Raw genomic sequence first — 24,781 nt, forward strand, 5'->3', positions numbered from 1 at the left:
AAGAAATTCTTACGTAACTCAGTTTTAAATGGTTGTGCCTTTACCTTGTAACTATGTCTCCCTATTTGAAATCTCCCACTAGTGGAAACATCTCAATAACTACCCTGTCACGTGCCCCTACAATCTTATATGGTTTAAAAGATCACTCCTCATTCTTCTAAACTCCAAAACAATACAGATCCAACTTCTTTAGTTGCTTTTAACAGGACCACCCTCTCATCCCAGGAATTAGCCTAGTGAATCTCTTTTGGACTGCCTCCAACACTAGTATATCCTTTAAAAAATAAAGGGACCAAATTGTGCATAGTACTCTAGGTGTGGGCTCAGCAACATCTTGTACAATAATAATTTTTCTCTATATCTAAATTCTGATCCCCTTTGCAATGTACCGACTGCCTTCTTCAACCTCTTGCTGTAATGAACTCAGATATGCATGTAGTGGATCAGATTAAAAATTGCTGGGTCTGGGGAAAGCACAGGAGAAAACAGAGAAATAACCCTAATCCGGGAGCTCCTGGGTTTTCCAGAGGTGGAATTTGGAGAAAGATTATCAATTTCTGAACACTAATGAGAATCGGAGCTCCTGATTCAATCACTTTTTTGCAGCAGAGAAATAGTTTCAAGGAGCACTTTCTCTCTCATTTGCAAGGTCTTATCACACCCTACCATCCCCCCAATATAAACACCCCCAAATTCCGACCATTCATTTTCTCCAGTAATGGACATCGACCTGAATTCATCCTGTGGCTTGCTCTGGAGTCCTCTGCACACAACTGAAAGCCGAGCTTATCGACCTGGTTAACTTCTGGGGCTAAACCTGTCAAGCCAAAAGACACATTCCATGAAATGTGTGTGGGGAAACTCCAATGTCCAGGCTTTCCATCTGAAACTCAGCTCTTATCCTCAGCTACTCCAATAAATATCCAAGTCTGCAATTAAGAATTAAAAGAAATCTAATGGGTCTTGCATTGACATTGTACTTCTTTTATTGGGTCTTAAAACAAACATTACACATTCACATCCTGTTGCATACAGTACATTTGGCACACATTAATAAGGTTTACAATGAAATAACACTACAAATGGCAGGAGAGTTAAAATACATCCATGAAGAAAACAACTTTTGTACAAACAAAGCATCACAAAAAAAACAGAAACTAAACTTAAAACATTTTGATTCAGCCAGACTCATTCTGTACATTACTTAAGTTAAAAAGAGGTAATTTTTTAGCCTTGTTTTTGGAGACAAACCTTTTTATCGCTCTCCATAAAGCAGACATGCGATTCCTTTCTTCTATGTAAAAGAAGGTAAATGAGAAAGGAGAAGCACAAAGACAGAAACACTGCCACTTTATTTTTGCATTGAAGTTGGCAGATGTTGGAAAGGAGAAGATACAACTACAGATGGGGAAGCTCTGCAACTTGCTTCCACATTTAAGAGCAATGAAAGTCTTATAATTGAGTCAGGAGGTAATAAAGATTTCTGTGAATGTAAACCGATAATGAATGGTCAAGGAAAAGTTGACAATGAGGGAATGATTATCTGTCCATGCAAAGTTTTCACAATCATACAGTCAATGAGTCATCCAGCACGGAAAGTGGCCCTCTGGCCCACAGAGTCTGCACTGACTATCAAGCACCCATTTACACTAATTGAACCAACTTGATCACCTGTCTTATTTGTCCTACAACTGTACAATCTAAATACAAGTGTGCTTAAGTCCAAGGCCTGCTTTATATCAATATCACCATGAATCTCATGCTTAAAACAGTAGATTGAAGCTTGAGGAATGTACAGGATACAAAAAATGTTCCAACCTGTAAGTTCTGCATACAAAAAGGCCTCTTGCCACATAAATAATAAAAAAATGCCCCTTCAACTCTAATCTATTCTGAACAAACTTGCCTTAAGAGAGCAATTGTAACAACACTGCAAATGTTTGCAATAATATCCATCTTACTGTTTAATAATACCCTTAATGCAGTTTGAAGCACTCGACAAGAGCTCCAGTATAGCTTAATACAAGGTTATGACATTGGACAAAAAAAGTCAACTTGTTAGACAGCAATTTGAACAAATACACAGAGTATTGCACATGGACATTATCATTAATTACTTTATTTCAATGACTAATATATATATATATATAATATATATATATATAATATATATATAATATGCCTGAACATGCAGCAGTTGATACTGTTCGATGAACTCCACAGGCCTTGCAGCAAACAGTATTTACAACTTTTTGCCTGTACAAAAAGCAAAGAGCCCTTTTTAGTGCTACCTTGCGACTCACAAGTACTTCTGCACATCTGGGAATCCAGATGCATCAGTTAATGTGGGTCCCAGTAACTGGGATACCAATCCAGTAAAATTATAAGTGACTTTAGGGGCACACACACATGCATGCAAACACACATTCACTCACTTTCATACTCATATGAAATACTAAAATAAAATACAACCATAAAGGACCTGCTCATTAGCATACACATACATTATCATATCCTCAACCACAGTCACAATTTTCAGAGGATTACTCCTAAAAGGTCAAACAATGCTCTCCATCCTATATCTTGTCAGTTTTTGTGTCATTTGATCGTCAGTTGTCTATATTGCCTGGGTGTAATGGTGAATATTTCATACCCTCAATTCTTAGTTAAAAATAAGATACACATTTAAAAAATATAGTACAGGTGAGGGGCAGTAGTATAAACAAGAATTTGTGCAATGTGCCAAATTAACACACTACTATAACAAATAACTCAAATAACTCTGGTTTTGGTGACAAGCATGGGTTTTAAATAAAGCCTACAATTCAGTGCAATGTGATTGTTCAAGATCTAGGTTACAGCAAAATATTACACTGTATGCTGTAGGACAGTCACCAAAGAATTGAGTAGTCATCTAGGTGAGCACACAATCATGACTGACTTGCAATCTACTTGGTTGAGTATTCATCTAGGCTAGGCAGCATCCAAATGTATGATGTGATTTCAAACATCCTAATTCACTAAAATTGCACAAAAAGTGACAATTTAAAACAGTGTAAGATCTCCACAAAAAGATAAAAGTAATAAAATAAACCACTCTGTAACCCTTTCTCTTTGCCTGAGCAATTTCCACACTGGTGGAATAATCAACTGATTGGCAAGGCAAGCTGGCCAATGGTTGATTTTCCTAAGCTTCTATTCCCAAGTCAAGCTCTGGTATGTAGTTCTGCTTCACATGCTTTTGTTGATGCACAGCTGTTCCACTTCCTTGTACCGGAGTTCCTGCTGTATATGAATGAACCTGCAGTACTACAAGTAATACAGTACTTTTAATACTGTTTGCATTACACACACAAGTTTCTTCTGTAAAGCCCAGTTGCAGTGAAGGGCTGAAAATATGGGCAACATAATCATCTCTAAACAGAAATTAAGGAATCAAAATCTTGGAGTGCATTAATTTAAATGAAAACAAAGTAGAAACATAAACACTTATTACTGCAGGGAAATACAGGTACTACACAGTACTAAGTAACTTGATCCTAAAAACTTGCTAGGTTTGTCAGACCATTGCATGGTATTGGCATGTCATGGCAGCACCAGGATGTCTTAGGCTATTGACTCTTCACCAAAATAAGAGAAACCTTTGAATTCATCTTGGTTTATTTGTTTAACAATAGCATCATCCACCAACGTCAATACAGGTTCCTCACGTGTGAAGTCTTGGTCAAAGTTGTTCACATCCCTTTTGGTTTTCTAAAAGAACAATGAGAAGTATTTTAGTAGGACAAATATTAACAGTAGCTTTGGAACCTGAGAAATAAAGAATATTGATTCAAAGACATAAGAACCAAACTGTGCAATATTAGTTACAATAACTGAAACTGGTCCACATGAAATTGCTGTCTCCACTGCTTTGAAGAGGTGATGTTTATATTGACACACAGAAAGCATTTATGTCTACAGTCAGTTCAACTATGCTTCTGGTTAAAGTGGAAGAAAAATAATAGGTGATATTGTCCGTTACACTGAAACCTATGGCTGCCTACCCTTGTGTCATGCTGAGTGCAGTCTTCTGCTGGAAGCCTAGCTTCCAATACTTCAGCATGGATGAATGCAGTTTAGGGACTTGGAGCTTGACCTCTGAAGTGTTATCTGTGTACTGGAGCTCCGTGACTGAAGTTGGGATGACCATTGTTCTGGAGTGGAAGCTAAACAGTTTCCTGTAGATTAACTCCATCAGTGGGAAACTTGTTGGATGTGAGGTTCGGCATTTGATGTGAGAAAGACCGCGAAGTTTTGGGATGAGGGCATGGCTATGCTTGATGCCAGTGTAAAATGAGATTGTGCCTGTTGTGGATCTGTTAGTTAAGACCTCGGTTTGCATGCTGTTATGAAGCAGGTGCAAGGTGGAGAAAAACTATGGTAGCCAAATTTGAGAAGAATGCTGCAAAGTCCCTCTCATTGATGGTGTCAACTACCTTTTAAAAAGTTCAATAATACAAAAAGCCTGTCATCATCCAGGACAAAGCAACTGTTTGACTCGCACCCTATCCACTAACCCTGATATTCAATTCTTCATCTGTGTACCATGACTGCATAGTTTACTGCCCACAATATGCTTGGCAGCAACTTGCCAAGACTTGTCAGCACCTGTAAAGGCCATGACCTCAACCACCTAGAATGACAAGGGCTGCAATTGCATGCATTTACTTCCATGTCCCACACCACACTGACTTGGAAACATATCTGTAGCTCTGTGCAAAATCCAGAAACACTTGTGGAGGAACAGAGGGATCTTGGGGTCCATGTCCATAGATCCCTCAAGGTTGCCATGCAGGTCGATAGGGTCGTTAAGAAGGCGTATGGAGTGTTGGCCTTCATTAGTCGGGGTATTGAGTTCAAGAGCCACGAGGTGATGTTTCAGCTCTAAGGAACTCTGGTCAGACCACACTTGGAGTATTGTGTTCAGTTCTGGTCGCCTCATTATAGAAAGGATGTGGAAGCTTTTAGAGAGGGTGCAGAGGAGATATACCAGGATGTTGCCTGGACTGGAGACCATGTCTTATGACGATAGGTTGAGTGAGCTAGGACTTTTCTCTTTGGAGAGAAGGAGGATGAGAGGTGACTTGATAGAGGTGTACAAGATGATAAGAGGCAGAGATTGAGTGCACAGTCAGAGACTTTTTCCCAGGGCGACAATGGCTAACACGAGGGGACATAATTGTAAGGTGATTGGGGGAAGGTATAAGGGAGATGTCAGAGGTAAGTTTTACACAGAGAGTGGTGGGTGCATGGAACGCTCTGCCGGCAGAGGTTGTGGGGGTAGATACATTAGGGACATTTAAGAGACTCTTAGATAGACACATGAATGATAGAAAAATAGGGGGCTATGTGGGAGGGAAGGGTTAGATAGATCTTAGAGCAGGATAAAATTTCGGCACAACATTGTGGGCCAAAGGGCCTGTACTGTGCTGTAGTGTTCTATGTTTTATGTCCATACTTAATAGCTCAGTTACAGGACCTTCATCACTGCAGGGGTTCAATAAGGCAGCTCTGTACTGCCTAGTAGGGGCAATTGGTAACATTTGTTAAATGCCAGCCTAATTGAAGGCTGCTTACTTGCAGTGGCAGACTGTACAATGTCTTTGAAAGATAATCTTGATTCTGGTTTTACACGGCACCATTTTATCTTGATCAGAAACGCATGAGAACAAACACTGATGCTGACAGCCAATCCATCTACTCTCAATCATCGGCTAACTGATGGCAGGTGTCATTCACAATGTAATCAAGTGGTTCACCAATGCCCAATATAGGTTTCCCCAGGACCAATCCAGACCTCATCACAGTCTTGGCCTGAATCTGAGGTAGGGTAAGGATAACTGTCCTTGACTTCAAAGCAGCATTGAACTGAGTGTGACATTAAGGACCCCTGGTATAAATGAAGTCAATGGGCATCAAGAGTAAATACTCCAAAGGTTGGAGTCATACTTCTCACAAAGGAAGGTGGTCGTTATTTTTGGAGTCAATCATTCAAGCCTCCAGAAATCATTGCAGGAGTTCCTCAGGGCAGTGTACTAGGCCCATCCATCTTCAGCTGCTTCACCAATGACCTTCCTTCTATTACAAGGTTGGAAATGAGATGGTCCCTGATGATTGCACAATGTTCAATTCCATTTGCAACTCCTCAGTAAATGAAGCAGTCCATAGCTGCATGTAGCAAGGCCTTGACAACAATCAGTATTAGGCTGAAATGTGGCAAGTAACATTTACACCACAGAATTACCAGACAATGACCATCAACAAGTGTGGCCACAGAGCATACATCTACAAAATGCACTTGGTTTACCTAGGCCACTCCAAACAAAAAAATCCAAACCCGTAACCTTTACCACCGCAAGGCAGCAGGTGCTTTAGAACACGACAATTGTAGGCTCACTCCAAGTCACACACAGTCCTGGTTTTGAAATATATCTCTGGTCCTTCATTGTCACTGGATCTAAATCCTGGAACTCCTTACCTGTCAGCACCATGTGAATTACCTTCACCAGAAAGACTGCAATTGTTCAGGAAGGTTGCTTACCATCTTTTTCTTGAGTGCAATTAGGGATTGGCAATAAATGATAGACTTCCAGTGATGCCCAGATCATGAAAAATGAATTAACGAAGAAGTACTGAATGAAGAATGTAACTTTATATTGCAACACAAAAGAGAAGACTTGATTTTGAGAGGCTTCATTGTCCATTCAAAATGTGTGCATGGCTCATACATATAAAGTAACAAAATTTAGAAACTGTACTGTTAAAACTGGATTAGGGCTGGACATAGATAAATTTAAAATACTTGAAACTGTTTAAACTGCTTGATTCAGGATCTAATCTTGAGCAGTAGCATTGATCAAACATTGTACAAAAGTTTTGTTTTCAGGACCACATAAAAAGCTCCTGTAATAAAATTTCAATTGTGTGTGTGTGTGTGTGTGTGTGTGTGTGTGTGTGTGTGTGTTCACGCGCGCGCACATGTGTCCCTACGTGTCTGGATAGGTCTGAAAGTTCATGAACTTTTCAAACCACTTTCAGACGCAGACATTCGACAGTTATAGTTGTGGTTAATGCAGAGGAGTAATATGGCACTGGGTAGCTGTGGTTAAACCACACACCAGTGCCCTCTTCATCACCTTTCTCAAAGAGCCTCTCTGAAACCTCCGTGTAGATGTCAAATGTGATTCTCCCAGACATACAATGTCCTAAAATTACTGTGCAGTTGACTGTCAGATAAGCAGGAAATGGAAAGGCTGTGCAGACTGATTGGATGAACCACCCAAACCACAAACAGCATACTTAGAAGTCCTTAATATGAACTTTTTCAATAATTCATTCTATGCACTTAATTGTACATTCTATCCTCTGGCATTGGTTTTGTTATTACTGAAGTTACCCTCCCTGACAATCTGCTGAAACATTTCAATTAGTAACACAATTCAACAACCATAGCAAAGATAGTATACTGCAACCCTATCTTAAAAACTGAAAAGCCAAAGTGAATGTGAGTTAACGACTCGAAACACGAAGTGCAAGATACCAGTTCAGTTGGATCCATGCCAAATGAAACACACGTAGCATAGTGGTGCAGCAGTAAATACTACTGCTCCACAGCTCCAGAGACCTGGACACAATCCTGACCTGGGTTGCTCTTTGTGTGGAGTTGCACATTCTCCCTGTGACTCCATGACTTTCTGCTTGTTGCTCTGCTTTCCTCCAACATCCCAAAGATGAGCTGGTATATTGTTGGCTACTGTAAACTGCCCCTGAGCATAGGTAAGTGGCAAAAGAAAGATTTGAGTGGGAGTTTATGAGTGTTATGAGGGAATAAGTTGCAGGGCTACAGGGAAATGAGAAAAGGGAGAAAAGCACTGAAGAGATTTGTCTGTTGGGAACCAGCATGGATTTGATGAGCTGAGTATCATCCTTCTGTGTTGTAAAGTATAAATCAGGAAGTAATGGTTAGAGATCTCCAAGCATGATATTCTAAGTTGTCTACTATTTTCGATATTAGTTCATAATTTCATGCACTTTCGTCCCCACCTCTTCTTCAGCTTCCTCCTAGAACCACAACAGGCACCCACCACCATGACCAACACCATGCCCTCTTCTTCTGCTCACCAGGATGACATTAAGTTGATCATACTCTGCCATTTTTGCCATCTCAAGAGTGATGCCATCAAACAAATCTTCCCTCTCAACTCTCCTGTCAGCCTGTTGCAACTGTACAAGTCACTGGTGGGACCACACTTGGAGTATTGTGTGCAGTTCTAGTTGCCTAGGATGTCATTAAGCTGGAAAGGGTGCACAAAATATTTATGAGGATGTTATTGGGACTGAAGGGCTTAAACTACAAGAAGAGACTGGATTGGCTGGGGCTTTTTCCCCTGGAGCATAGGAGGCTGCGGGGTGACCTTATAGAGGTATATAAAATCACGAGGGGCATTGATAAAGTGGATGGGCACAGTCTTTTTACCAGAGTAGGGGAGTCTAAAATTACAGGACATAGGTTTAAGGTGAGAAGGGAATGATTTAAAAGGAAGTTGAGGGGCAACTTTTTCATGCAGAGAATGGTGGGTATATGGAATGAGCTACCAGAGGAAGTGGTAGAGGCTGGTATAATTTAAATGATTAAAAGATATTTAGACAGGTACATGGATAGGAAAGGTTTTAAGGGTTATGGGCTAAATACAGGCAAATGGCACTAGCTTGGATAGACATCTTGGTTTATATTGTAATAGAGGCTTAATGTGGATGAGGCACCACTTGCCTTTGGACTGATTCAATAACTCTGAATAGTGATCTTAACAAATGCAACAATGAGAATTTCAAAGTTCAAAGGGCATCTTGGATTAATTACTGGTGACTATGTTTAGAACTGGTCTTAAATCAAACAATTTTTTAATGTGAATCTCGAACAACTGCTATGGTGCTTTGCTAATATATCTGTTAAGGAAGGTACCTCCAGAGCTGCTTAGTCAACACTTGATTACCACCAACTTCATCCTGAGAATGCTAGTTCCTTGGTGAGTGATGGCAATAACACTAGTGGAATGGTTAGCCTTGTGATAATTCTTTGAAAGGTACATTCTCAGGCAATGCACTTTCAGAGTGAAGCATTTCTGAGGGTGAAATGCTTCCAGCTGTCAAGAGTCTATATGGCAGAGGGGAACAATAATGCCAAGTCCATAATTAACAACTCTGGGTTAGTCATAACTCTTACAATGCAGCTTTACTTCTTTAGGCTCAACATATGGAGTGTACTGAAGTTGAAGGGAATACTGACATGGAATACTTACCAAGTCCACTGTTCAACAAAAGTAAATGGCTACAGAGTAATGGGAAGCCAATTAGTCCCCCATAGATATATATATGTCACAATGTGTGGTGGAAATGGGGAGTGGCTTCCCCTTTCCTAAAGTCCACAATCAGTTCCTTGGTTTTGCTGACATCGAGCGCAAAGTTGTTGTTATGACACCACTCAACCGGCTGACCTATCACACTCCTGTATGCCTTCTCATCACCATCCTTGATTTTGCCAACAATACTGGTGTCATTGGCGAATTTGTAGATGGTGTTGGAGCTATGCTGAGCCACACAGTTGTAGGTAGTGAGAGAGTAGAGTAGGGGGCTATGCATGCAGCCCTGAGGTGCGCCTGTGTTGATGGTCAGTGAGGAGGAGATGAGGTTTCCGATCCATACTGATTGGGTCTCCCAGTGAGGAATCGAGGATCCAATTGCAGAGGGAGATGCAGAGGCCCAGGTCTTGGAGCTTGACGATAACTTTTGAGGGAATGATGGTATTGAATGCCGAGCTGTAGCCAATGAACAACTGCCTGACGTATGTGTTCCTGTTGTCCAGGTGGTCCAGAGCAGAGTGTAGAGCTAGCAAGATAGCACCTGCTGTAGACCTATTGTGGCAATAGGTGAATTGAAGCTAAGGCAGGAGTTGATTTGAGCCATAACCAACCTCTCGAAGCACTTCATTACGATGGATGTAAGCACTACTGATAAGATATCTTTATTAGTCGCACGTACATTAAAACACACAGTGAAATGCATCTTTTTGCGGAGTGTTCTGGGGGCAGCCCGCAAGTGTCACCAAGCTTCCAGCGCCAACATAGCATGCCCACAACTTCCTAACCTGTACGTCTTTGGAATGTGGGAGGAAACCGGAGCACTCGGAGGAAACCCACGCAGACATGGGGAGAACGTACAAACCCCTTACAGACAGTGGTCGCAATTGAACCCAGGTCGCTGGTGCTGTAAAGCATTACACTAACCACTAACCACTAAACTACTGTGCCTGCCGGTAGTTGTGGTTGTTGTTGAGGCAGATCATCCTGCTCTTATTGGACACTGGTACAATTGATGCCATCTTGAAGTAGGTCAGAACCTCTGACTGCAGAAGCGAGATGTTGAAGATATCTCTGAACACTCCAGCCAGTTGGTCAGAGCAGGTTTCAGCACTCGATCAGGTATGCTGTCGGGGCCTGACGCTATGCGAGGGCTCACCCTCCTGAAGAGTATTCTCATGTCAGCTGGCGAGACTGAGATCACAGGATTGTCGGGTGCATTGGACTTATCGCAGGTATGTCATTATTCTCCCTCTCATGGCATTAAGCACATCAGGGAGTGATCCGTCATTGCTGTTTATGATATTCGTTCTAGCCTTGTAGGAGGTAATGGCGTGCAAGCCCTGCCACAGCTGTTAAGCATCCACTTGTGTCTCCAGCTTCATTTGGAATTGCCTCTTTGCTCTTGCAGTAGCCTTCTGTAGGTCTCTGGAATGCCAGTCCTAAATGCCACAGGTCTAGTCTTCAGCACACTATGAGTCTCCTGGTTTATCCAGGGCTTCTGGTTTGGGAAAACTCATTATGCTTTTATGGGCACACACTTGTCCACTCTGGTCTTGATGAAGGTGGTGTCGACTGTAGCACATTCATTCAGATCCATTGATGAATCCTTGAATATGGTCCAGTCCATCGATTTAAAGTAATCCTGTATACGCTCCTATACCTTCCTTGACCATACCTTCGTGGTCCTCTCCACTGGTACCACACTCTTTTGCCTCTGCCTGTACGCAGGAAGTAGAAGCACGGCCAGCTGGAGGTACATAGGCATGGACTGCTTTATTTTCTGAGGATCTGCAAATGAAGGTAGACCTTGTGCTATCACATGCAAACATCCCATATTCTTGACTTTATGACAGAAGGAAGAAGCTGAAGATATTTGAGCTTAGTATGCTGCCCTGAGAAACTCTTGTCCTCCTCTTATAATCCCTCAGACCATGGCTGAGCTCTCTTGGTGGCTATAAATATGCTGGAAGCAGTAGATGTGTTGAACTATAAAGGTCATGATAGTGTGGACAATAGTGCATTTCTAGTCTGATGCAGAGAAGGGAACTTAATTTTGTGTCAGCTGAGGTCATTCTCCAGGAAGGTTCCAGTGATGCAATGAGTTTTACTGTAGCAAAGCTCAATTGCAGTTGATGTAACATGGACAGGAGTCAAATGCCAGAAAATATTCATGTCCAGGCCTTGAAGAATGCACATAACACATAGAAACATGCAATGGAGTAATGTTGAACCCAAATGACGATTGGCAAAAACATGCCCTCAGAATGAGGGAGCCATGCAAGTTCCTCTCATGGTCAACCATGCCTTGACTATTGAGGGCATAGAGGCTCTTTTGATTATGAACAGCCCGAGGTTCTGAAGCATAGCCCAAAGGGCTCTAAGACTGGTCTATCACAGCCTGAGCTTTGGAGAAGCCAGCACATTTACAAATTTGCTCAATCTCATCTTCTTCATTAAAGGAAAAGCAAAGAAGTTCCTCTTCTTGCAGTAAAGAGCATCAGTGATCCTTATAAAGTGGTGACAGAAAATTCTGAGATTTGGTCAAGCTCATCATAAACTTCTAGCACCTGTATCATTCTATGATACAGGCATGGGTACATGGCTGCAGGTGTGCCTGCAGACTGCCACAGAACCTCTGTGAAGATTGGCATGGATAACTCCAGCTTGTGGAGAAAATGCTCTTTGAACAGGTCTACGAACTGGGGGTGGGGTGGGGGGGGGGGGTGGAGTGGAAAACAGGGTCTTTGAATGTGAACTCCAGTATGACTCTTCCAGTATCTTGCCTGTGGTACCTGAGTTGATTGACAAGCTCCTGCACAAAAAGGGTAGTCAGCAGATTCATTGTGGAAGTACCCATTGTAAGTCATTTCTAAGTGTTGAAATCAGCTCAGAGGATGCCTAGATGGTCAATGGCACCTGTTTTTACAATGAGCAGATAGCCACCAGACTGTTTTGCAGATGAATGCACAAAATTGAACTTTCAGAGGTGTGAGTGGCCATTTAAAAGGCATTGACACAAAGCAAGCAACCTTAAGAGTACCTGATGGGATTATGACTGCCAAATGATCATCATGCTTAGAAACATTAACTAATTTCTGTTGAAAAATCAGAATTGATGTCATTGAATGCACAGCATAGGCAGAAGTGGGTATCATGAAAAGAAGTGCCTAATCAAATTTCCAGAGAGGCATGATTTGACCCGGAAATGATTCCAATGCTTTCCACTCTGGAAATAATCGGGTTTTATTCAAAGAGTGCTAAATAAAAAGCAGGCAATTGTCAAAAATTCTGAAATAATTATGCCCTAGTTTAGTAACTATATTTCCACCATGATTTTTAATGGATTTAATGGAATTATTTTCGAGCATATTGAAATCTAGAAAAATTCCACTGTAATAAAAAGTACCAGCTAAATTCTTTTCGGTTTTGAAACACATAGCATTTTACCCAATTTCTCTTAATCCTGATGAGAATTCTTCAAAATTGTACACAGGATACATAAGGTTGCACTGATATCTTTCCCAATGTTTCATTTTACCTAACACTTACAATTGAAATTCACAACTGGAGCTTTCCCATTTTGTTTAATTTTTTCACAGAAGCAAGTCCTACTGGACCTTATTGCTCTGTTTTGATGAAACGTGTCATGACCAAATTGTTTTGTTGCAGCAAGTAACATGATCACGGATATAAGTGTTGGTGCATGTTATTGCTGCTCCACAATTCCTGTAATTTTAGTTGCTGCATCTGACCATGACTTCCAAAAAATTAACTATTTAATTAAGGGCCACTCAGTTCATTTGCTACAGATCTAACACTTTTAAATTGATTATTTTACCTCGGTGAATACAATCAATCAAAGTTGTTACCACAAAACCTTATGAAATTCAATAATCAGTTCCATGATTTTCCAGCTATACTGAATATTGCGCCACAATCCTTTGTATCAAACTGATAAAAGAGAAAAGAAAAAAAAGGCTTATGGAGGGCTTTCCAGAGCTTAGGATCCTTGGCAGTTGAAGAGAGATCAATTAAGTGTGGGGATGAGCAAAAGACCAGAATTAGTGTGCCTGTCTTAGAGCAGCTTACGAAGTTGGGGGAAACCATGGGGGAGTATGAAAAGGGTGAGAACTGAGATGTGATTAATTGGGAGTGTTTTTAGGCCAGCAAAAATAGGGCTGCTAGATGAATGGGAATTTGAACCTCATGCCAGAACTTTGTAGAGTAGGAGCAGAAGGCTATTCGGTCCATTGAACCCACACTAATATTTTACAAATTTCATTGATTTCCACTTTCTCCTTCCAGTGCAAAATGCATACAAGTGGTAGTGGGAAATAGAAACATAAGTTACTGGACTAGCAGCTAGAGGTTTGGACTGCTGATCTAGAGACAGGAGTTCTAATCCCACCAAGGCAGCTGGGTAATTTAAATTCCATTAATGTAATAACATCTTGAATGAAAAGATATTTTTAGTAATGGTAACCATAAAAGCACAAGACTGTTGTAAAAACTGAACTGGTTCTTCAACTACTTTCATGAAAGGAAATATGTTGTCCTTACCAGAACTGGTAAACTTGTGACCTCAGACCGACAAAAATGTGGTTAATTCTTAAATTGCCTTCAGTGATGTCTTAGCAAGGCAATCAGTTGAGGGGTAATTAGAGATGGGAATAAATGCTGCCTAAATGCATTTACTATGAATGAATGTAAAAAAGTGGCCAGAATTCAGATGCATGACACGGTTCTCTTTGGTGCTGCTTATTAATTCCAGAGTGGAAATGTGATTGTGATCATTTCTGGCTCAAGTCATGCCACTCTGAAAATTCAATCAGTTACTTCCAGGAGCAATTCACCCTTGCGTGCCTGATATGGCATGGGATGTTACCAATCTTCTTTCAATGCATGAGGAACATTAACTCGGGGGAATTGGGTCATGTTGTTCTGAGGGTTGTCTGCCATTATGCACTCCCAGAACAACCCCAAATACTCTAACTCCTCCCCCACCCACCCCACCCCACCCCCCCCCCCCAAGCACCTCCCAATCTTCCTCCAGACTCCCAACCCTCCAAAAGGACTCTAATCTCCAGGTATATCATCCACCTCCAGATTCCAATCACCAACTGACCCACTTCAACCCTTCTCCAACAAATGCTCTGATCCCCACCCACCCGGACGCTCTAATTTTCGATCTTTATGTCTCTGATCTCCACCACCCCATCCATCCTAAGCCTCTGGACACTTCTATCTCTGGTCCTGTTCGGGATGCAGCTGCATTTCCTCTGTCTTCTACTGAACCCCCAGATCAGAACCCTAAATGCAAGTAAAGGAAAGTGTGTAATAAATAATCAGTAGTTCCTGAGGTCTTGGCCACTGCTGAATTTTGCAATGACCCTTCAGCATGCCTTTACTGCATTTTATCTTTAAAGTTGGTAACTAGTTGCACTCCTTGTTTATATTTTAAATCACATAGCTTACCAGTGATTCTGGAAAGGAGCATTCCACATTTTGCTGCTAAATCAACCAATATGCAAAAACCTTAAATTCTTTTGTGAATTCCCAGGGGATATCCCATTGGTACAGCAAGATTAAGCAGGATGCCAATTGGAAGTTACATGCAATGTCCTGTTGAAAACTATTATTGTCTTGGAATGACCTTTCCCCGAAATTCCTGCATGCTAATCTCAGAAGGCCAATTGAATGATTGAGCTGCAGTCTTTTTTATTTCCTATTTGGGAAACAAAGTAGTTCAGAATTAGTGTTCTGAGATCTGATTCAGTTACACTGGTTGAGCAGAATGTAATGAATAGAAGTGGTGTATTTCTTGACATTGTTTGACCAAAATATAGAAAACACAAGGGAAATAACAGATCAGAAAATATATGTAAACTGCATTGCTCCCACTCTGGAGAAGGCACCAGGTAAAAGCCATACATTTCTTAACAGCAAGGTAAGATTGGCAGTCACTCAGACCCAGTCCCACATACCCCACACTGGTCAGTTACAGTGGCATGCAGAAGTTTGGGCACCCCTCGTCAAAATTTCCGTTACTGTGAATAGCTAAGCAAGTAAAAGATGACCTGACTTCCAAAAGGCGTAAAGTTAAAGATGACACATTTCTTTAATACTTTAAGCAAGATTACTTTTTTATTTCCATCTTTTACAGTTTCATAATAACAAAAAAGGAAAAGGGCCCGAAGCAAAAGCTTGGGCACCCTGCATGGTCAGTACTCTCTCTTTGGCAAGTATCACAGCTTGTAAACACTTTCTGTAGCCAGCTAAGAGTCTTTCAATTCTTGTTTGGGGGATTTTTGCCCATTTTTCCTTGCAAAAGGCTTCTAGTTCTGAGAGATTCTTGGGCTGTCTTGCATGCACTGCTCTTTTAAGGTCTAGCCACAGATTTTCGATGATGTTTGGGTCAGGGGACTGTGAGGGCCATGGCAAAACCTTCACCTTGTGCCTCTTGAGGTAGTCCATTGTGGATTTTGAGGTGCGCTTAGGATCGTTATCCTGTTGTAGAAGCCATCCTCTTTTCATCTTCAGCATTTTTTGTTTTACAGACGGTATGATGTTTGCTTCCAGAATTTGCTGGTATTTCATTGAATTCATTCTTCCCTCTACCAGTGAAATGTTCCCTGTGCCACTGGCTGCAACACAAGCCCAAAGCATGATCGATCCACCCCCGTGCTTAACAGTTGGACAGGTGTTCTTTTCATGAAATTCTGCACCCTTTTTTCTCCAAATATATCTTTGCTCATTGCGGTTAAAAAGTTCTATTTTAACTTCATCAGTCCACAGGACTGGTTTCCAAAATGCATCAGGCTCATTTAGATGTTCCTGTGCAAACTTCTGACGCTGAATTTTGTGGTGAGGACGCAGGAAAGTTTGGAGAAAAAAGGGTGCAGAATTTCATGAAAAGAACACCTCTCCAACTGTTAAGCACGGTGGTGGATCGATCATGCTTTGGGCTTGTGTTGCAGCCAGTGGCACGGGGAACATTTCACTGGTAGAGGGAAGAATGAATTCAATTAAATACCAGCAAATTCTGGAAGTAATCATCACACCGTCTGTAAAAAAGCTAAAGATGAAAAAAGGATGGCTTCTACAACAGGATAGTGATCCTAAATGCACCTCAAAATCCACAATGGACTACCTCAAGAGGCACAAGCTGAAGGTTTTGCCATGACCCTCACAGTCCCCTGACCCAAACATCATTGAAAATCTGTAGATAAGCCTCTAAAGAGCAGTGCATGCAAGACGGCCCAAGAATCTCATAGAACTAGAAGTCTTTTGTAAGGAAGAATGGGTGAAAATCCCCCAAACAAGAATTGAAAGACACTTAGCTGGCTACAGAAAGCGTTTACAAGCTGTGATAGTTGCCAAAGGGGGTGCTACTAAGTACTGACCATGCAGGGTGCCCAAATTTTTGCTTTGGACCCTTTTCCTTTTTTGTTATTTTGAAACTGTAAAAGATGGAAATAAAAAAGTAATTTTACTAAAAATATTTTAAAAATGTCATCTTTAACTTTATGCCTTTTGGAAATCAGGTCATCTTTTACTCGCTTAGCTATTCACAGTAACAGAAATTTTGACCAGGGGTGCCCAAACTTTTGCATGCCACTGTATACTAGCTACATCATCAAAAGTGTCAGGTGTAGCACAAAGATACTGATGGAAGGAAAATACTGAAGCAAATCATGGAAATAACTATTGGCAATCACTACAAAACATGAAACTTCCATTGCTTGTTATCTCTAGCACCACCATTAGAAGCAGAAGAAGACGGAGATACAAGAGACTGCAGATGCTGGAATCTGGAACAACACACAAAGGAGCTGGAGGAACTCAGCGGGTCAGGCAACATCTATGAGGGACTGATGATGAAGGGTCTCGACCCAAAATGTTGGCTGTTCATTTCTCTCCTTATGTGCTGCCTGACCCACTGAGTTCCTCCAGTGCCTCTGTGTGTTGCTGCAAATAGAAGAAGAATATTTATTCACATGAGGCTTAGTAGACAACCGATATGAAACACCAAATTTGACTCATAAACTCGAAATAGCTTAAAGAAAATCAATACAATAATATTTGTTTTGAGGACCAGGCAACTAATGTTCTCCATTACAGCCTACAAAAGTACTGTTAATAAGCTTGTGCACCCACATTTATAATGTTTTCCTCAATAATTCTGAAATACTTTTAATCACTGTTGTGTATTGATTTACGTGGTAATGAACTGCAATAAAATGTACTTACTATCCTTGGTTTAAAAGGGGGTTTGATTTTCTTCTGTTCCAGCAGCACCCAGTCAATTTCCTTGAAAAATGGGTGTTGTTTAATCGCATCTTCCCCACCTTGTGATGTAACACAACCCAGACGTTTATTTGGACTCTTTGTCATGAACTGAAATAGAGAATGATAGATTGGATTTGCATGTCACTTCATAGAAAATGTAATCAAACATGTAGTATTTCCTTATATACAATTGTGTAATTGTGCCATAACAAATGATGTAACTATCAGTTACTTGGAAGAAAACAATAGGGTAGGATGCACAATATGATGTCTACTTTTACAGCAAATATTAAGATTTAGCTTTCAAAAATGCAAAAGACATTAAACTAGAATAAGGCAACAATCTTAAAATAGCTGAAATTTTGGACAGCTGGCAAGGATGAGAAATGATGTTCAAATCAGCATATTATTCCAATTTCATGAATACCTTGGAGATAATTACAGTGATGTGGCATCTTAATTCAACAGTTTATTAACAGGGCTATTGGGGAAACTAAGTTTGTAAGAAGCAGATTTTGTTACATTTTAAGAGACGTGGAAATTGGGCTTTGGGAACTTCAGCCTTGATCAAAATTAAAGTGTATAGATCATATTGTCTGTCTTTTGAAATTCTTAAAGTGGTTGGATTTTTGTTAGCTTTATTTTAAACAATAAGTGACCAAAAATTTAGTCTGTACACAATGTAATTATTCAGGACATTCATTGTGATGCAAAGACCACCACAATGTATTCCGTAAGGGAGTTATTCAAACTGTTCAAAGAAACATATGCCCTGTGTTCAGTCTTATAATCACATGGGTTCCTGAAAACGTGGATCATGAGTTTCCAAGTCTTCTAATGTCTGGCTCCTAGAAACTCTTCAAAGGACAGAAGCCAGGAAATATTTCTTTACATAGAGGGTGGTTGACAGTTGGAATGGATTGCCAGGAAGCATAGTTAAAACTAAGACAATTGACTCATTTAGGAAATAACCTGATGTTGTAATGGGAAAACAGTAGGTCTGGCATTCCAAGATGGCAAGATCAAATGGCCAAAAAGCTTTCTTCATGTGAACCAATCATGTGACCTTATGAAAACCCTTGAAATTCCCTTTGGAGAAGGAAGCAAGTTATATAACTTAGGCTCTGATCACAACTTTGGAGGTTACAAGGTTAAAAATAGCAAATCTTAGGCCAGTTTAATGATTAACATCAGGAATTACCTTTAATTGTGTAGTGGCATAATCCTGACTTTCACTGATCAAGAGAACCTTTAATAAATTCTAGGTGCAGAGGACTTTTCCTGTGCTCCTCAACAGCTCAGCGGTAAAGAAATTTAGACTAATTTTTATCATCTGATGTCAGATCAACAACTTCAAACATTAATTTTATTTCTGTCTCCACAGACACAGACTGTTTCCAACAGTTACTGTCCTTAGCAACCACTCTATTTCACTTTTATAATAGATTTTTATTTTGTTAGCCTGGGCAGAACCTAGTGGAAGCAGACAGTTCGTCTTTCTTAGAACTGCCTGAATTTCATGCCTTTGAAAAAGTTGCAATGAAAATCAAGTCACCATTATGAAACTCAGTAAAAAAAAAATTACCATCCAGGCAATGAAGAAAAACTACTCCAATCTTTTTTGAGTAGATGAGCCATAACTCCAGAAAGGTGTCAACATGACCCTTGAACTATGCTGGGTTAGGCGATTTAATCACGTATGCCAATAGGGGTGCTGGAACTGGTCACAAGGTAACTGCACCACAGAGTGGAAGTTAGTGGTTGAGGAAACAGAAGATTCTCTCAGCTGACCTTTATTCAATAATCCTTCTGAAAAGTGTTGGGTGAGGATAGGACTAAACTCATATTTTATGCCACTGCTACCTCCACATTCACAAATGAAGACTGGTTATTCTGAGGATATTGGAGGACAGCTGGCATCCATAGAATTTCAGAGGAGGAGGATGAGAATTGGGCAGTGGGGAGAAATTGGAGAAGATCCCTATTTTGTAAACAGTTTCTCTTTAGTTATTTTCTGGAATCTGGGTACCTAAGCCCAGCCATTAATCTTGATCTTCAACTAATTATTTATCCAACAATTCGGAGCATTTAATTGGCATGAAATTAAGTACTAATTTTGCCATCCAATTTGCGTATTCATTACCACATAAATACCAAGCAATTCAGAGGCTGAATATTCTTCAGCAAGTGACTTGCTTCCTGATATTCCAACATTTTTCCACCTTCCACAGGCACAAGTCAGGAGCATGATGGGATACTCTCCACATGTCTGGATGAGTGTAGCTCACTCAACTCTCAAGAAGTTCAATACCATTCAGGACAAAACAATGACTTGAATGGGCTCCCATGTACCTTCCTGGTAAAAGCCAGACAAGCAGGTTGTTAAAACTGTCCAGTTTACTTACCTAACCTCTGGACACCTTTGATGGACAGTGAAGGTACCTGCCCACACCAGGTCTGCCTGCATAATCTCTCTGGACAGATCAAACAGCCTTCTTGAAATGACTTCCCCTCCAGGTGATGACATTGGGAAGTGGATATAGTGGCTGAGGAGGCCCAAACTGGTAGCTTATACATTTTTGTACGATCACAGACCTCCCCACCATCTAATGCTGAGGACCCTCTCCACAACCCAAATTTCTTCCATGGAATTGCCTTAGTTGTTGATCATAGCACTTAACTAGTATCATCAGGTGTCCAGCAATCTGGGTGATTTTTTTTGCCACTTTTCAACAGTTGCCAAGCCCAGGAATGTGCAAAGCTAACTGGCAGGATTTGAAGGGAGTGAAAATACCCTTGGGCCTCAATTCTCAAGCAGCGTTCACCTTGCTACCCACCAATCCAAAATTTATCCAAAGTTAAAATTAGCACTCAGTAACCCATTTGCCATTTTCATGGCCTATTGTTAATCTTGGATTCTTACCTTTAAAGAGCTGTACTTCTGTAAAACTAGATTTCTCATTTTGCCTTCCTGATAAGGATCTTATTACCTTGGGTGTATCTCATTTCATAGTTCTTCAATGTATTCTCTGCCTGGAACAGCAATTATTATTTTATGCCCTGCGCCTGCTAATCTGCTAACCTCCCTATGTTCTCCTGTTACTTACTCCTGCAGTCTTCTTGTTGGCCTAAAACCAAAAGATTTATACAAATAATAATTCATTATGGTTAAATTAGTTCTCCAAATAGTTGGAGCGTTACAGTGATTTACTATAATATGTTTTTTTTTAAAACATTTTAAATTCAAAGTATGGATAAACATACTCAGAATTTAACATATAACCCAAGGCGTGGCTCATGTCATTTACTTAAATAAAAGAATGTTTTCCAGTAAATATTTTAAAATGTCACTACATTTAACTCAAATCTTGCTGCATTTCCTTAATTAACCATTGATTGACTTTTCCAAATGGTTATAAGTTTTGTGTACTTTCCATGGAAAATGTTTACATCAGTTAAGTGCATACTTCAAGGGCAAAGTTTATTCAATTAAGAATATAAATAGCATAAGAATTAAGATCAGATGTAGGCAATATGATTCCTCAAGTGTGATGATCTGATCCTGGCTTTGACTTCATATGATTCACATTTATCCGAGAGAAGAAATTCCTCTCCATCTCTATCTTAAATGTGCGACCCTGTATTCTGAAACAATGCAGTCCCCCACCAACCCCACCCACTGCCCACCCCCCCTTCTTCTGGATATCCCTATATCCCTGACAGAGAATTATTGTCTTACCATATACCTTGTCACGAACCCCCAGAATCCTATAAGTGTGAATAAACTCACCTCTCATTCTTCCAAATCCAATGAGTATAGACCCAACCTTTCTTATAGACACCTCCATATCAGCAATCAGTCCAGTGAACATTCTCTGAACTGCCTTCAATGCAAGTATATCCCTCCTTATATAAGGAGACCAAAGTTGTATTCATTACTTCCATGTGTAGTGTCACCAAGTAAGCGAAAATCAGACAAAGGGTCTCCGACCTGAAACACTGACTCTGTTTCTCTTCCCACAGATGTGGCCTGATCTGCTGAGTATTTGCAGCATTTTCTGATTTTGTTGTAGTATCACCAAAGCTCTGTATAACTGAAGCAAGACTTCTCAGCTTCTTTTCATAATTCACTTTGCCAAACAAGGCCAACATTCCATTTGCTTTCCTAATTATTCCTGTATTTGCATTTTCTGTTTTATGTGTGAAGATATCCAGAACCTTATTACAGCAGTATTGGGTAGTCTCCCTCCATTTAAACAATATTCTGCTTTCTATTCTTTCCATCAAAGTGGATAACCTAACATTTCCCCGCATTATACTTCACCTGCCAAATTTTTGTTTAGCTGAGTCTATCTATAATTCTTTGCAAACTATTTTGACTCCTCACCATTTGCTTTCCCACCTGGCTTTGGCCTATAGCTTCCTGTTTGGTGTCTCTCTCCTTTCTTGAATAAGTTTCATTTGGGTCTTTCCAATCTGCTTGGACGTTTTCAGAACATAGGGAATTTAGGAAGATCACAGACAATGAATGTATCCACTGTTATGGGGCCTATAGATTGCTTTCACCACTGACTTCTTGCCCTTGGAGTTTCTTATCTCCATCTGAACTGATTCTTCTTGATCTTCTGAGCAACAATTATTCCTCACTGATGTTATCCCTTATGAAGAGTACTACTCCACATCCTTTCCCTTTCAAGTTATCTTTCCAAGATGTCAAACATCAAAGGACAATCGATTTCCCAACCTTGGTCATCCTGCAAACCATGCCTCTGCAATGGCTATCAGATCATACCCACTTATTTCTGTATCATCAATTCATCTATTTTGTTGTAAATGCTGCAGGCCTTTAATTTTTTTTCTCTTACTATTTTTCCCTACTCTGACTGTATTTACAGGTTTATGCTTAGATCTGTGTGCTCTGTCCATTGCTATCATATTCCATTTATTATTACTCTATCAGTACCTGCACTATCATATCACCAGGCACAATGTCTTTCGCACCAGAAGTACACCTGGATTAAATCAAACTTTGTCAAGTACAATCATCTGAACATGTTAGTTTGCTGGTAATTGTGACTGATGGAAAATACACTCAGAGAATGGACATCAACTAATAATCGTGAGCAGTTCATCTTTGTGTATGAGAATTAAAAAGGTAAGTAACATTATCTACACCCTTAGACATCATGATTTGTGCAGGTCTGCACAGTAGACATTTTAATATTTCCAAAGTAAGTTAACTATATTTTAGTCCAAACTATTCAAAGATAGTATAGATAGTGTTGTAATTCAAGATCAAATGTCAAGCTACACAATGTTAGGAAACCAAACCTTCCAACTCAAATCCCCGGCTAACAGACAAAAATAAATCTCCCCAGACACTCACTTAGTTCCATTGCCTTTCCTGTTCTCTACCTATACAACCGACTAGAAGCTAGACAACAAAAAAGCTACAGGGACTCGATGCTCTGCAGTTACTGTGGCAACTACCATGCGTAATATTAACTTATACTTTGTTAATTGTAGGATTACTAATGACACAATAAAAGCCAGTAATGCTCCCAGGAAATCTCTCTCAGGGAAAAAAAAGCATTGATAAAGACTTTAGAAATTGCTTTGAAAGCAGTCTCAATCGGACAATTAACACCATGATAATCACGTGTCATTGAAGTGAAAAGTGCAGCATCCACTCAAACCATGATTTCGTTTAGCTCTTAGAATTACATATAAAAGCAAACAAAATTGTCAGTGTGATACTTCAATTGAACTTTTGCTAAGTCACCAAAATGACACAACGTTATCTTACATAAGATAAGGTCATGTCTTTTGAAAAAGCACATTAATTGTTTTCAAGAGTTGGAAAAACAGGCTAAAAGTTATAGAAGTGTCATATTAAGTAATTTTTGCCAAACAGAACCACAAACATACAAGCAATGAGACGTGCACAACATAAAATAGATCCTGGGAGAAGATTTTTAATTTACACGTTTCACTTCAGCACTGTATAAATGTTAGTCACAGACACAAAAATTGTGATTGCTCAGCACAGGAAGAGCCAATTCTAATGTGACCTCTTTGGATTTCAGTGAATATCTTAAAGTATTTCTATAGTATTGAAGGAAACACTCAGTAATCACAAAAGCAAAATCACACAGTGGTACATTCAACTATTACATTTGATCTTCACAGTCAACGAGGCTTCTTTATCTAGTTGGCTTGAGATCCGACAAAATGCACTTTCTGCAGATGTCGCTCTCCCCTCAACCAACCATCTTTCCTTAACTTTGAGATGGGACACTCAATTTGCTGCTGGTGAATCAGAGACCAGGGATTATTCATAATCTGAGCCACCTTCTTTTTAAGGCAATAACTAGCCTATAACTAAACTGTAATTTTGCTATGAAGCACAGGAAAATTCCAGAAACAGTTGTTAAAGGAATCAAAAGTCTGAGAAATGAATCAAGAGGGCCAAGCCTGGTGAAATTTTAAATATGTATTTTTAGTTGTTAAGTGTTTTGCCTGATGTGCTGCTGAGCCATAGGGATCAGGATGGTCCAAGGATCAATGTTCACTCTGTATTGTACTAGCTGATTTTACTGAGGGTTGTAGGAGGACTCAACTATTGATCTTTGTACCCCTGATTAATGGAGGGTTAAAAATTAGCAGCAAATCCTACTTTTGATCACTATTCAGTAACTTGGTGGAACATATGCAAGTGGTTGTGTACTTAAGGACAGATATTGCAGAGGATGGGTCCTGATGCATGTAAATATGAGATAAGGGAAGGTGTTTAGAGTCCATGAAATGATTGCCCACTGTGAGGCAATACTTCCATGAGTTTTTAATGTTTTATTTTCAAGTCTGTATTTGTAAAGGAAACAAAGTTGTGAATTTGATTTGATAATAAACCAACTGAACTTCTGAAAACTGCTACTAGATAAGTATGGGAAAGCTTTATTAATACTGTCAAGCTCAGAACCAGGTGGAGATCATCAGACAAGTAAACTAAAGGCTTAGAATCAGAATCAAAGGTTTATTATCACTGACATATGTCGTGAAATTTGTTGTTTTGCGGCAGCAGTATAGTGCAA

General features: G+C 40.0%; 1 protein-coding gene and 1 long non-coding RNA gene across 4 annotated transcripts in view; one reads left to right on the forward strand and one right to left on the reverse strand.

Moving 5' to 3' along the window:
* Positions 1 to 993: 993 nt before the first annotated feature.
* The window catches only part of LOC127568094 (protein kinase C epsilon type), a 505,158-nt gene continuing 481,370 nt past the window's right edge, over positions 994 to 24,781 (reverse strand). For all 3 annotated transcript variants that reach the window (XM_052011402.1, XM_052011403.1, XM_052011401.1), the window contains 2 exons: positions 17,652 to 17,798; positions 994 to 3,753 (listed from right to left, as the gene is read on the reverse strand). In XM_052011402.1, coding sequence (XP_051867362.1) covers positions 3,607 to 3,753; positions 17,652 to 17,798 — 294 coding nt within the window. In that variant the 3' untranslated portion in view covers positions 994 to 3,606. The remainder of the gene's footprint in view (positions 3,754 to 17,651; positions 17,799 to 24,781) is intronic.
* Positions 7,769 to 24,781, forward strand: part of LOC127568095 (uncharacterized) — a 35,265-nt gene continuing 18,252 nt past the window's right edge. Inside the window, exon 1 of the long non-coding RNA XR_007955968.1 lies at positions 7,769 to 7,818. This is a non-coding gene — a long non-coding RNA (uncharacterized LOC127568095). The remainder of the gene's footprint in view (positions 7,819 to 24,781) is intronic.

This window comes from Pristis pectinata, chromosome 3, assembly GCF_009764475.1.
Source record: "Pristis pectinata isolate sPriPec2 chromosome 3, sPriPec2.1.pri, whole genome shotgun sequence".
Classification (NCBI taxonomy): Eukaryota; Metazoa; Chordata; class Chondrichthyes; order Rhinopristiformes; family Pristidae; genus Pristis; species Pristis pectinata.